Source organism: Amphibalanus amphitrite, unplaced genomic scaffold, assembly GCF_019059575.1.
Source record: "Amphibalanus amphitrite isolate SeventyFive unplaced genomic scaffold, NRLGWU_Aamphi_draft 000377F_arrow, whole genome shotgun sequence".
NCBI classification, from domain to species: Eukaryota; Metazoa; Arthropoda; class Thecostraca; order Balanomorpha; family Balanidae; genus Amphibalanus; species Amphibalanus amphitrite.
The window spans coordinates 242,672-257,435 of NW_024881871.1; the positions used below are offsets into that span (position 1 = coordinate 242,672).

Genomic DNA, 14,764 nt, shown 5'->3' on the forward strand with positions numbered 1-14,764 from the left:
ATCTTATAAATATTTAATCTCACAAATAAACGCCACGACCATGAACAAACACATCAACTTAAACCGCCGACTATCATGCAACGAGGTCAAGATTTCCAGGTCGCTATGTGCATATATCATGACAAGGTTACCGGTCGAGTCGCGAGTAACCATGGCGACACGGGCACGCCTCCGGTAAATACCGCCGCCGGGCACGGTTCGATCACCTGGTGCGGCCGCGCGCTGCGGTCACGTGACCGGCCGGCGCGCGCCCGCGCTCGGTCGGCTGGCGCGCGGTCAGTTGACAGCGCCTCGGGGCACGGAGGGGTCACGCGCGGTGCCGGCTCATGGGTGTGCTATATCGTGGTGGAACGGTGCGTCGGTCGAGGAGGAGCTGAGCTGAAGGTGGGTGCAAGGAGGCAGCGCGCGGATAGACGGGCCGGCAGACGTGGTTGGTCCAAAAGGTCAAGGATGCTGTATGTAAAAGGTGCTGCATAGACCACGCGTGCCTCGGTATATAGCTATGTCTATGGCTTCTGCCATTGATGCTTTCAATCATCCCTCTGTTTGATAACGCTTCGAAATGCGTTACCACTGCAAATATGCACGTGTTACCAGCGCTTGAACGGAGGTGCAAATGCACTGTATGGCTAGGAGGATCCTTTTATGCAGAGATTGAGATAAAGTGCTGATCACATGCGCCAATGGCGAGCGACGCCATGTGGCTATGCCGTAGAACGATAGGTCCGTAGGGGATACGTGAGGAAGGATACGTGACGGTAGTAGGCTAGTGACTAGTGCAAAATATTATCTCAAATAGGTACTCAAAAGGTAAACGTCATCAATGCGGATGCCAAGTCTAAGAGACATATTGATTCACATCTGGTTTAATGTAACGATTTTTTTCTCTCGACGAAACCGGTGAAAAAAAGATCGCATGAACTATTCAGCTTAATTATAGTTACGTTAACTTAGCTAAAATAGTTGTTTATCAAATAACTTATGAGCTGTCATACTTAATGCAAATAACGTCAGTCAATCACCTCAAATGATCCTCAAATTACGAATACTCAAATTAATAAATGATACCTCAAATGACACGGTTGTTTCGATACCTACATATTTATTTGTTTTAAAGGCATACCTATTGGTGCACCTAGAAATATCACATTGTAAACAATTGTCACATTACAACTCAACATGTCAAATAATGTAAGAGATGCAACATATACTTTACGACACGAATTTTATCTACGAGACAAGTATTACCGAACGAGAAACCAACTGAGTTTTTTAGACGAAGAATTGCCCGCGCTGTTACATATCCCATGTTCTCGTAGATAAATGTGTCTTTTCATTACCCTTGAAGAAGTTATAATAAACGAAACGTCGGGTAATTTTTGTTGTAATATCTTGCATATTTATGAAATAATTGTCACATTACAACTCAACATGTCAAATAATGTAAGAGATGCAACATATACGATACGACACGAATTTTATCTACGAGACAAGTATTACCGAACGAGAAACCAACTGAGTTTTTTAGACGAAGAATTGCCCGCGCTGTTTCATATCCCATGTTCTCGTAGATAAATGTGTCTTTTCATTACCCTTGAAAAAGTTATAATAAACGAAACGTCGGGTAATTTTTGTTGTAATATCTTGCATATTTATGAAATACTTGTCACATTACAACTCAGCTGGAATGTTAATGCATCGCCTATTTTGTTACAGCCACGGAAAGATATCATCCGAGACATAGTTATTCAGCACTGTTTTAGAACTTGTTGCGACGCTCAGATGCACGGCAGACCAAAGAGACTTATTTTACGGTGCCCGTTGTTATCCTATCACCCGTTCACTCGGGATTCCTCCCCGGCAGGAGCACCACTGACAATCTTGTCAGGCTCACAGTTGACGTGCAATCCAGCTTTGCAAGGAAAACCTGCACAGCAGCACTATTTCTCGACATACAAAACGCATACGACACACTGAACATCACCGCACTTCTCGCCTATCTCAAACGCATTGGCATAGATGGACACCTCATGGCCTACCTGAACAACTACCTCACAAAACGCACATTCAAAGTCAGACACCTCACACACACACATCAAACACACAGTACCCGAGCACCGGACTCATGCAAGGGACAGTACTCAGTCCACTGCTCTTCGTACTTGCACTCAACTCACAACTCAAACAGAACACAAGACAAGTCAAGATAGCCACCTACGCCGACGATATAGCAATCTGGACAACACAAAACCAGCTAGGAAGCACTCTAACACAACTCGAAAGGACACTCAACAACATTACTCAAAAACTTCAGACACTCAACCTTCACATCTCACCTTCAAAGACACAATGTGTCGTCTTTGGGCGACATAGCACCGAAAACAGCCAACCGCTCATGCTCAATGGCACACCTATCCCTTTCAGTAACAATGCAAAATTTCTTGGCATCACTTTTGACAAGAACTTGACATTCAGCAAACACATCAATGACATCCGCGACAGAGCGACACGACGCATTAACATTCTCAGAGCACTCACCAGCACGGAATGGGGAGGTGACAGACACACGCTCACCAAACTCTACGAAGCAATCATCCGACCGGTTCTTGAGTACGGAGCAATCATTTTTGAAAACGCTGCACCTACACACCTGAAGAAACTCGACGTCATCCAAAACAAATGCATTAGGACCATCACAGGCGCCTACCGCACTTCACCTGCAGCAGCACTCCACGTTTACAACAACACGCCACCTCTGCACTACAGGAGATCACAAGCACTCTTCAGATACTTCTTCAAAATCCAACAAATCCCACAACACCCATGCATTCCACTGATCAACAGGAGGTCGTGTTACACTACCACACGGAGATCACGCAACAGAATCACAATCGGCAGACGACTTAAACAACTATCAAAGACACTTGACATCACACTTCCAAGGTCACACCCTGCACCACCCCTTCCAGCCTACTGGGCTGACACAGCACCCACCACCCACACCCTCATAGATCAAAGCAAACACACACTCACAGACACAGAAATACAGCAAAGTTTCCTCGAATACATACACCATCACAAACCGACCAACATCTTTTTCACTGACGGCTCAAAGCACAACGACAGAACAGCCGCAGCAACCATTCTTCACCGACACCAAGCACAACCGACAATCACCTTCAGGGCCCGCCTCCCAGACCACACATCTGTATACACAGCAGAGCTATACGCCATCTACACAGCATACACCACAATCCAAGAACATCAACTAACAAACAGCATCATCGCAACAGACTCCAAGTCTGCGGTGACCGCTATCAGACACACCACTACGACCCGAACACACCCCATAATCCACCACATTCTATACACGCAACACCAACTTGACCCGGAACAACAGCCTGCCATTATCTGGATCCCCGGGCACTGCGGCATCCCCGGCAATACGCAAGCAGACGCACACGCCAAACATGCACTTCAGCAACCACAACCGATCCACATCCCACTCTCACTAAATGACTTTACACCCATTATCTCAGCCCAACTACACAAACACTACCAGTCAATATGGCACAACACACGAACCGCACTACAAACCATTCAACCACGCATAGAACACTGGCACACCAAGAACATGAACTCACGCAAAAACGAGAGGGCTATCACACGACTTCGCATCGGACACACCACTATCACACACAACTACATCATCACAAGAAGCCCGAGACCAAAATGCAACACCTGCAACACTTTCATCACTGTCAAACATCTGCTACTCACATGCCCACAATACCAACACCACAGGACAAACATACAAACGTACTGCAGAGACGCCAACATCCCACTAACACTCACAACACTGCTCGGGGACTTACACCCCGAGCTAACAACACTACTCATCCACTACATACACAACACTGGGCTGATAAATGACCTGTAAATCTCCTCCCTTAGAGCCAAGGACAAAAAAGCCAAAAAAGCCAAAAAAAAAAGCCAAAAGAAAGAAAAAAGCCAAAAAAAAACATTCAAAACAATGACAATCAAAATAAAAGACCCCAGAATGGCAAAATGGCAAAAAAAAAAAGAGACAAAAAAGCATAAAAAAAGAAAAAAAATAGAAGGGGCAATCCGGCTACCCGGGAGGAGATAGCTAGGAACCCTGACCCACCCCTCACCCCACCCTTTCGAGCCAAAGAAGACGACGGACACTGCAAGACAACGGACGGACCAACAATGAAGACGGACGACAGAACCGGGCCCAAATACAGGACGCTGTGGTGGCCCGTAAGCCACAAATACCTACCTACCTACCTGCGTATGGCACGTAAAAAGACGTCCGTGTACCTACTATCCGGGATGAAACATAAAACTGTAAAAATATGAAGGTTGAATGGCATTTAGGTAAATACTGCCTACGTACGGACATGTCATAGGTATCGTGTTGTCTGCGCCTATATAGCAACCAGAAAAATCATTGCGTAAAGATTAAAAATCGTTAGATGATCTAAGCAAGTGTTCCCAGCCACATGCGATTACAAATACTGATTGACCGACTTCGTATAGAAACGAGAGCTCGTGAAGATGGCTAAAAAAGCACGGTGACGACTGACGAGTTACAACCAGTGCAGCATACGAGCTACGGAACATAGCTTCTTTCCGTTGTGACTACGAGACAGCTTCATGTGTCACAATTCAGTGATTTTTTTCGGACATCTGCTTTGTGGTGCTGCCTTTTATAAAATTAAATATGTAATGGAGCTTTCATTTCTCATCAAGGGACTGAAGTCCGTTTGCGAGTACGTTACCGTGAGTGATAGTCGTTCTAACGTAGCTACAAGATGTTTGGCAACTACGAGACGCGAGCCAAAGTGTGATTCTATTCTGTGTATATGTATTCGTGACTCGAAAGCGTAACAACCATGGGTAGAATCAGAAGGGCGGTCTTGGACGCTGCGGGCCGTGCGGGGGGGGGGGCATACCCACAGAAAAGTTTCTCTAAATTAAAAAAATAATAATTGGATTTCGATTCCTTATGCACTGCTGTGCCGTTTAAAGCAATCTTTTCCAAATAAAAGTTTTTTAAGTTTTTTTTTATTCCAGAAAAAAAACTACAAATTTTCATCGACCTCTGGCGTTGCGAGGGGTGTATTTGGCCCAAATACACCCCCTGGATCCGCCAGTGGTAACAACATGATACATGTGGTCCGTTTCTTGTGTAACATTGCATGACATTAAAAAAGGGTACCTTATGACTGCGCTAATTTTGTCTAACGTTGCTGTCACTCCGCTGTCTCCTTGCATTATCGGGGGACATCTCAGACAGCGATTGAGAAAACAGCGACTTAAAAACAGCGGCTCACTCATAACAGCGTGCGTACATTGTACAGGCATTTCAAATTCTTTTCACTTCAGCCGAGGAAGGTCTAGGTTTGAGATTGCCGTCTGTAATTGCATTCTATAGTTTGATAACATTGGTTTTCAATTTTCAAATCCTATCTTGTCTTTACTAAATTATGTAGAAAATCAAAGTCAGCTGTGTTTGTCCCGCACCGATTGTACGGAAGTCTGCATGACGGTTGCTATAAATGAGTCATGATGCTTCGACGAACCGATTTGGATTTCCAGGGAAGGGTGACGCACGTACCGAGACCAGTATCTGTTGGCTGTTGATGTTCTTATTGCCGTAACGTGACGGCTTCATACAGGCGGTGTCTACTTTCCGTGAGGCCAGAGAGGGCATACCTCTTGTGACGGTGTGTGAGGTCAACCTAGAGCCGTGTCGGTGTTACAGATGCTACAAATAACCTCTGCTGTGACGATGGTGGAGAACGTGATATGGTCACAGAGGCGTACTTTTTATGTGACGGTGTCGACGCTGTACTTAACCCGCGCCCCAGTGGCGGTCTCAGCCAACTTCGCCCTAGTGGGGGGGGGGGGGGCATATGTTACCACCCACTTCTATCTAAAAAACTAAGAGGGCTAGAAAGACGCGGTAAAAAGCAGTCGATAGCTCTCAATGCGTACGTTTGAAAGTATTTCTGTCATTTTTCATCTTAGAGCAATGTTGGGGTCACCAGAGGTCATCAAAGGTCAAAATTTGCCAATTGTCATCATATTTTTCAGAAAACATGCCGTTATCTCAGGAACTATGGTGGCTAGAAAAACGCATGGAAAAGCAATCGATAGCTTTTGAACTCTTCTTTTGATAAGGTCACATCAAAATTGACCTCAGGTCAACGGTTTAGCCTCCAGAGGGCAAAAACTCCAAAAATAGCTGTTTTTACGAAAAGTGTTTTTCGACAATAACTTTCTACTGCAAAAAGCCACGACATTTCTATTGCCAGAATCGTGTTCCTCTCGCCGAAACGCGTCGAATGAACTATAATTTGACCTTGAAAGGTCAGCTTGAAAATTTGACCTCAGGTCAAGGTCATGACCTGACCGGAAAAGGTCATGTTGCATATCAGTCGATGCGTCTCAACAAGACAAACACAATGAGACCATCCAGCGTTCTATCTCTTTCCAATCGCGAGTTATTGGCAAAAATCTGTTTGTAGCCTCAAATGACCTCGGATGACCTTTCTAGAGACTATCAGCAAAAATGACACCTTGGTCATCACAGGTGATCCAAATCATTGTGATTCTGAAATATTTGGACTGTTCCTATGCGTACACACGGATCTAGAGGCATTTTCATTTTTCTCCATTGACTTGTAATGGAAAGGTCACGCCATTGACCTGACCTTAGGTCACGGATATAAAAAATCCGAGATATACAAATTGTAGGCGTCCATAACAGCATGCAATCCACCAAGTTTAAAACCTTTCTGACAAACACTGCAGGCTGGGCATGATTACAAACTTTTTTAGGCTTGGTCAGTTAACTTGACCTGATGACCTGACCTGACATGACCTGGGGTCAAAAATTTCACACATTGTCCAAAATTGATGTACCAAAAGCTACCCCAAGCGGCGCGGCGCTACACGCTGCGGTTTTTTATTCACACGCAAAAAACGCGACAGGGTGGTACCATATGCCCCCCCCCCCCTACTGGGGCGAAGGTTAACGAGAAGGTGTCGAAGAGGAAACAGCTGCTATGTCGGTGTCAGAGAAGTCATCCCATATGTTATGGTGTCAAAAGTCATGCCTGCCGTGTCGGAATGTCAGAGATCATACCTGCCGTGATGGTGTCAGAATCATATCTTGTCAGAGAGATTGTCAAAGATCAAACCTGCTGTGTCGGAGTATCAGAGTCCGAACTTGAAGTGTCATTGTCGGAGGTCATTCTACAATGGCAGTGTCGGAGAGACCGCACCTGACCTGAGTCCCTGACGGTATCAAAAGGCAAAAACCAAAGGTTCCTGCTATGTCTGAGGGGTCTGAAAGTTTATAACTGCCGTGACGGTGTCGGAGAAGTCATACCTGCCGTGAATGACTGTGAGACAGGGCGAACCTGCTCTGACAACGTCGGGGAGGTCATACCTGCCGTTGCGTTGCAGGGCCGTTGCGGTGTCGAAAACTGAAAAGGACACGCTTTACTCCTGCCTGGAAAATACGGAGGTCATTTTGCCCTGACAATGTCGAAGAGCGGCCGCATCTGCCGCGACTGTGTCGGAAATCATACCTGACGCAACTGTGTCAAGATCATACCTGCTGAGACAGTATTGGAGGTTATTCTGCCCCGGCAATGTCTGAGAGCGGTGGCACCTGCCGTGACTGTGTCGGGGGCAGGTGTGGCCTCCATCGTCCGTCGACATTATCGGTGCCATCGCGCCCGGGCCGCGCCGGCCGGTTGACACGGACATGCATATTTCAGCGTCACATCGACCTCCACCCAAGCAGCACCCGTCTCAGTTGCCAGGCAACGGCGTCACCAAACAGCGGCACTGATTGCGCGCCGGTGCCGCCTCCGCGCCACTTTCAGCCGCATCGAGACGGCATAGAGCTAAGGAAGGAACGGGCACGTGGGGGAAAACCTGCGCACCAAGGGGCTCGCAGTACGCTAAGCCAATGCCGAATGCGTAGGATTGATTCCCCAGAACAGTGTGGATGTGATTGCTTCTCGAGCCAGATGTAATCCGTGAAGAGATTCCGAATAAGTAATCTGAGTAATCACCATACGTGCTGGGATTTAGGGGATACTAATACTTAGACATATTTATGGGAAAATTTCACTTACCCCAATGAAATGATAAATATAGGTATAATGAAGTTATGCGAAAAGTTCTACGGTGGGAATGACGCCACGAGAATAGTTCCAAGGCCTTCCAAGATTCTTCCGAATTCTTACCAAAGTGTCAGCCACTTTGGTAATCAGAATAGCCCTGTCCTTGTAAGCCTGGTCTAAGCCATCCCGGTATGCATTCAGCCTCCGTTTACAAGTGTTTTCTGAGCAGAGCACCTAGAATGCGGGTGTGACGGCACGTTATGTTAACCCGCGCACCGACGGGTTAACATAACACTGCGCCAACTTCGTACCGACGGGGGGGGGGGGGATGACCGCCCCCCCTGAGATCTCGAGAACGAAGCAAGATAGCGACAAGCGGTAAACGGCAAGGAATACGCACGGACAAGGTCTACAATTTTTACAAAGGTCATTTTCAGGTCAGGTCAAAGATGACGTCACAGGGGTCAAAAAAGTCAAAATGGCGGCGCTAGGTATGGAGAGAGTTTTTCTCGAATAACTTTCGAACTAGTCAATATAGGAACAAACTAAGGGCAGCATCGTGATCCTCTCGTCAATCCGCATCGAATGATATATATGTTGACCTCGAAAGGTCAAGGTCAAAGGTTGACCTCAGGTCACGTGACCTCGAGGTTATCATGTATATCATTTGATGCGCCTTGACGAGCTGAACACAATGAGACCATCCGCGCGGCTGTATCTTGTTCCTGTACGGAGTTATTGTCAAAAAAACCGCTGGTGACCTTTGATGACGTCACATGACCTTACAGCTGCCCAACAGCAAAACAGACCTCAAGGTAGTGAAGGTTGATCGTATATGAGGTCATGTATGGTTTATGGGGCCATTCTGACCCGTTTTAGTGGTAAAAACAGGGAGTTGATTTTTCCCCCGTTGACTTATAATGGGGAGGTCGAGAAATTGACCTGACCTTAGGTCATCGATATCAAAATTCCGAGATATACAAATTGTAGCTACTAATGACCTTATAACATCCTGCGACTTTCAAAGGCCTTCGACATCTACCGTACCTCTGGCACGGTGACAAAGTTGCGAAAAAGTGACTTGAGGTTGGGTCATTCAAAGAGACCTGGTGACCTGACCTTAAAAGATAGGAGGTTCAAACTTGCACACGTCTAAAATTGATGAGAGAATAGTCGTACCAAATTTCGCGGCGCTACGCGCCGCGGTTTTCCCGCTATTTGCGAAAAACCTCAGGGGGGGGGGGCGGATATCCGCCCCCCGTCGGTGCGCGTGTTAAAGGGACTATCCCACCTTCTAAAATGTTGTTAAAACCAGTTAAATTGTGCCCGACTTTATAGATTGGATGACCAGGAACACGGTTCTGGCATTTATTTTTCATTAAACATCTTAGGCTTCCCATATTCCAAACACAAACTTTCAAATATGTGACGTCACAGCCCAAAATTACCTCCTTCCCCAGGCCACATTACTGTCATAAAGCTGATTCTTTTTACTCTGTAGGCACCACAACAAAGTTCAGACCAAGTTTTAAGCGATTTTTCAACGAACAAACCCATTTAAATCAGAATGACTAAACGAGGTGACGTCACACTAACGGTCGCTCCATGTTGAAGATAGGGCCTTGCGCAAGGCCCATTTTCAAATGAAGGGAACGAATTTCTTCAACACCAAGAGGCCGCGGGGGCTGCAACCTAGATAGATAGTGGTTTCTGAACCTCGCCGCAAACTTGGCTATCTCAACTCAAACCCCATGTTAAAGGTGGGATAGTCCCTTTAAGACCTAACTATGTGTATTTTGCCTTTTACCTTTTATTGCTTAGGGGTCAGGGTGTGCTAGTCTGTGCTGCTACGAATGTGATAACTCATGTCGCTAGCTGATCGACTTTTCGTGTCCCTTTTGAATTGTTAAAACAATGAAGACTTATTTGTCCGGAAACAGAATGCTGATATGTAAATACCGATATTGTCGTCTCTCATGAACTATATATATATATATATATATATATATATATATATGTAGGTTCCCACGGGCCACGGGAACTTGCGACCCATAAGTTCCTATGGGACTGCAGTCGCAATAACTCATGCAAGTCGACAGTCGTTATATTCTCTCGGCCCCCAACAACCCGTGTGCATAGCAACTCAATGAGTTGTAACCTGTCGCTTACCAATGTCTCTGACCAGTCCGCTGTTCTATTTCTCTATGTTAACTTGTCCCACCGTTCCTCGGCAGACGGGGATGCCGGCGTGCGGCGGCGCCCTCTCTGCATGGCCCGGCTGCTGAGTGTCCTCCGGCGCGCCGTGCAGCGCCCCCGGCCCTACAGCGGCGCCCCTGAGCCCTCGCGCCGCCGACGCCCCCACCGCCGGCCATGCCGGGAGGCAGGAGGGGCCTCGTCGCCCCGCAAAACACCTTCCTTGAGAACATCATACGTCGGTCGTCATCGCAACGTGAGTATTACTAGCGCTAGACGCGCTCACTGCACAGTGCACATGCAGCCTTTAAACTTCAGACGTACCGAAACTGTATGCGCAACTCGAGACCACGCACCACTGCATGCGTGCAAAATGCACATGCCAACTCCTGAAGTGCTCACTGCACGCCTGTTATGCCAACGCTAGCAACTCCGGGGTATCCTCCGCACGGCGCACGCGTCAAGCACGCGTAGAATGTCCAGTGTCCACTCCAGACACGCCCTGCATGCATGGTATGCCAACTCCAGACGCCTGAAATGTCAACTGGTAATTAGGGAGCGTCATGCAGTGACGTGAACTCATTGTTACGTGACAAAAAAAAATAGGCGGATGTTATCTGGAAACTCTTGTAAAATTAGTGTCGTTCTTGAATTTTATCTGCTTACGTCTTTATTGAGATACATATAGGCATCATTCCTAAGTCGGAGTCTATAAAGTTCATTTTTCTTTTTTGTTATTTTTCGGAATCGCTGAGCAAGCATGACATCATTCTTTAGGATTGAATGATTTGCGACATCAGTTCGGTCCCATTCTTTGATGTGGCTGTAAACAATGCATGTTTTGCTGTAATGCTTGTAGGGCAGTAGCATTTATGAGCCTCCTTTGACTCGTGAACGTCATGTCTTCATAATGTCAATGTCTTTACGTCTAAGTGGCGTCTGCTTATGTCATCAATACGAGAGATTGAGGAGCGATTATGTAATAACTGTCGATATTATGCAATTATAGATCCCCGACAATGCGTGACCAAAGTAGGTATCATTTTTCACCATTTTGACAGACAATTTCATCCCAAATTACCTCCCGTTAAGACTCATAAGATCTCAGCGGATATCAAGAGACAATCGGCAGACGTCCAACACAGAACCTATCCGTCCTTTCCCGAGTTTTCGTCGACATCGACGACCGCTGCGTCGTTGCCGTCGCCGGCGCGATGTCAGCTGCTGTGGCGGCCTCCAATCCGATTATCGGTGCCCGCACCGCACCTGGGACGGTGGTAGGCCCGGTGACGACTGATGACCACTTGGCTCAGATGGCCAGGAGGATCCGATAGCCGGAGACCAGAGATCACCACCGAAATACCGCCGAGCTCGCGTGCACGGAGAGTGAAAATGGAACTGCCATGTATCGAAAGATGGTGGAGTCATGATTTTTACCGCCAACTACTAATGTTGCACAATGCGCATTACTATGTATTTGTTGGAAATTTGGCTGATTCCTTGAATATGAAAGGCTGCATTTATTCGTTTACTTTGAATAATGAAATTCTTATCTTGCGCAGTATTTCTGCCATGACCAGCGAAATGGGACGTCAAGGAAGAGCTACGCCGAGTGGTTAGTATTTAAGGAACATTTTACGTGCTTCGTATTTTAAGAACATTTTACTGAATTTAGCTGGGAACATAATCGGCTCTCCTTGTTCCGTGCAGCCACATCATCCGATTTTCGCACAAATCTACAATGTCAGCTGCAACCGTTTCGTTACAGCAGCAACCTGCCAAGTCCGCGACGGGTAAAGGGTGCGTCAGTCATTTCGCTCATTACACCCGTCGCGATGCTCCTCCCTCGCACTCAGGGCTCTCCTCCACTCATCCATAAAACGCTCTCACTCCATCCGTCACTTGTTAACTCACATTCCGCCCCTCTCATTCCACCAACATTCCACGCACCTTTGTCGTCGCTATTTTCAGCTTCCACGACCTGACTGAAAACCTTTCCTTCGGCTCGGACGAACCTACATCCCAGCATTTCGTTTTCATCAAGGCCTGTGCCATCTGTCAGCCGTCATGCCTTGTTCGCTCTCCGTCTGCGTGCCGCGTCTTTCCCCGTCGGCACGGCGTTCCCCGGGGCTCGACACAGCGTCGCGTGGAGCGCGGCTCGCCACCCGTTCTCTCCGCTTCGTCATTGATTGGTCAGCTATTTCGGGTACTCCAGAGCCCGGCGCCGGGTATTTTGAAGTGCGCAGTCTCGTGGGACACGGTGGCACGATGGACGACGCGACAGGATGGACTCTGACTTTGCGCAGCTGGTGATGGGGATGGGATGTGGCCAAGCCGGCTGTCGCTCAGGGTGTTCGGCCACCGCGCAGTGTGCTACTACTAATGCATTTCAGACCCCATGAGACCCTGTTTTTCGGCGATAATTTATTTAATATTTATCCAATTGACTTCAAATTTTCGCAAAACCCATTTCAGCTCAAGCGCCAATTTTCGCTAATATGGTCTCTTAACAAAATATCAATTGTTAGAGTACCTGTCGTTGCCTCGTAATGTTAAAATCAGCTCCGTAAATTCGTCAGTGGAGTAGAGGCTATCCGTACGTAGGCGTGACGTCACAGGCACGTGACCATTAAGCTCCGCCCTCCCGGCGGACGGAGCGGTGACCTTGGCCGGCCAGTCGGATGCGTGGAGCCGACGGGGCAGTAGCTGCCGGACCCAAGGCCGTATGCCAGACCGGGGCGGCTCGCATTGGATGTGGCTGCCTTGCGGTTGACGTTGCAGTAATAACGATACAGCAGAAACTGGCGCTCGTAATAAGCGCACTAGCCTTCATTATTGCATTTATCGCAAATTAGCCTACACCATGTCAATCAATACAGATATACCTACTTTACTTCTAAGTACAGGGCTAGTGACTGCATTTTTGCTTGATTGAACGTCATCAAAAAAGCCGTTGATGTCAACTGACTGTGAACTGATGCAAGACTTCGGTCAGCCTACGTCAAATTTGCAAGACATGATAAACAATTACACCGTAGCATTTAAGAAGTGTGGTTGCAATATGAAATATATTATGCTTATGCGTATGCTTGAGATGGATTCATGCGATTGCGGTGCAACATGAACACCTTCAGAACTAACCCATCGTATAATTGGCTAGATTGAGGTCACCGTACTGGCGGACTGACTTGACCCCAGGCTTTCGTGTTGAACTGCAAATAATTGAAATACCTGTAAGTAAGTAACATACTGCCTCACTATTGGAGAGCTTGAAAAGTTACTTTAGTTTCAGAAAGAAAGACGCGATTTCTTTACTAGCGTATGCGCTTGTTTCCCTTATGCTGATGTCACCTTTCTACCATACGCAATAATTCGCACACCACATTTCCGCTCCTTTCTCAACGCTTCCCGAATTACGAACACAGCTCGTGGAGCGATGTCTTAGGCAATCGGAAGTGCTCGCGACTCATCGTCCTACTCTGTTGTTTTCTGCATATAGGTATAACAGCGTCTTCAGAAACAGCGATTGACGCAGCCAACCAATATCGATATTTTCGAGTAGTGCAGAGGCTTCGCATGACGTCATAGGTGACAGAATAGTGGCACGACCTGACCATGAGATAGGCGCCAGAATGTACATTCATTCAGATATTCAGATAGTGCATAACTCAGCTCTCTATTTAAGGTTGGTTCTGGGGAGGTTAATATCCTCATTATGATTATTCTTCATATTCTGAGCTGGATCGGTGTTGATATTCAAAAAAAGAGAAAAGCGGTTACCAGCTCCCCCAAATGAAGAGCAGGCTTTCGCTCAGACACTTCCTGTCGATTCCATGCATGTTTCCAGTGCGCGGCCCCGTGCGACCTCTCCGCGGTGCTGCCGCCGACTGAGCCTGCATAGACCCAGCGCGGTCACGGCCAGTGGGCGGAGTTTGGTTGGGCCCGGCGCAACGTGATTGGCCAGCGCTCCCATCCAATCCGCTGCGGTAGCGAACGAGCCTCTATCCGGGTGCAAAATCTAATTAGCATTACGAGCCTATGACAAGTGATCTAAATATTGACATTTTGTTAAGAGACCATATTGATGAAAATTGGCGCTTGAGCTGAAATGTCTAATGTCAAAATTTCAAGCCAATTAGACAAAAACTGAAGAAATTATCGCCGAAAAACAGGGTCTCATGGGGTCTGAAATACATAGTAGGTCAGAAGGGTGTCAGTGTGCGAGGTTTCTAGGGAATGCAAGAGAGTCAGCTGTCCACCGAAAACTGCATGATAGCCTGGGAAGCGGGTGGGAAGCCCAAATCTGGGAGCAGTGTTCGCTTATTTCTGTCTAAAAACCACTGTGGATCCGAAGGTCAAACAGAGTGCCCCGATGGGCGCCGCGCAGACACGTCAACTGGTCT

The 14,764-nt window shown here is 47.1% G+C and overlaps 1 protein-coding gene across 2 annotated transcripts in view; it reads left to right on the forward strand.

Annotated features, from left to right (window-relative positions):
• The first annotated feature begins 309 nt into the window (after positions 1–309).
• The window catches only part of LOC122389951 (potassium voltage-gated channel protein eag-like), a 63,974-nt gene continuing 49,519 nt past the window's right edge, over positions 310–14,764 (forward strand). For both annotated transcript variants that reach the window (XM_043382464.1, XM_043382465.1), the window contains exons 1-2: positions 310–384; positions 10,403–10,617. In XM_043382464.1, the coding sequence (XP_043238399.1) occupies positions 10,539–10,617 (79 nt within the window). In that variant the 5' untranslated portion in view covers positions 310–384; positions 10,403–10,538. The remainder of the gene's footprint in view (positions 385–10,402; positions 10,618–14,764) is intronic.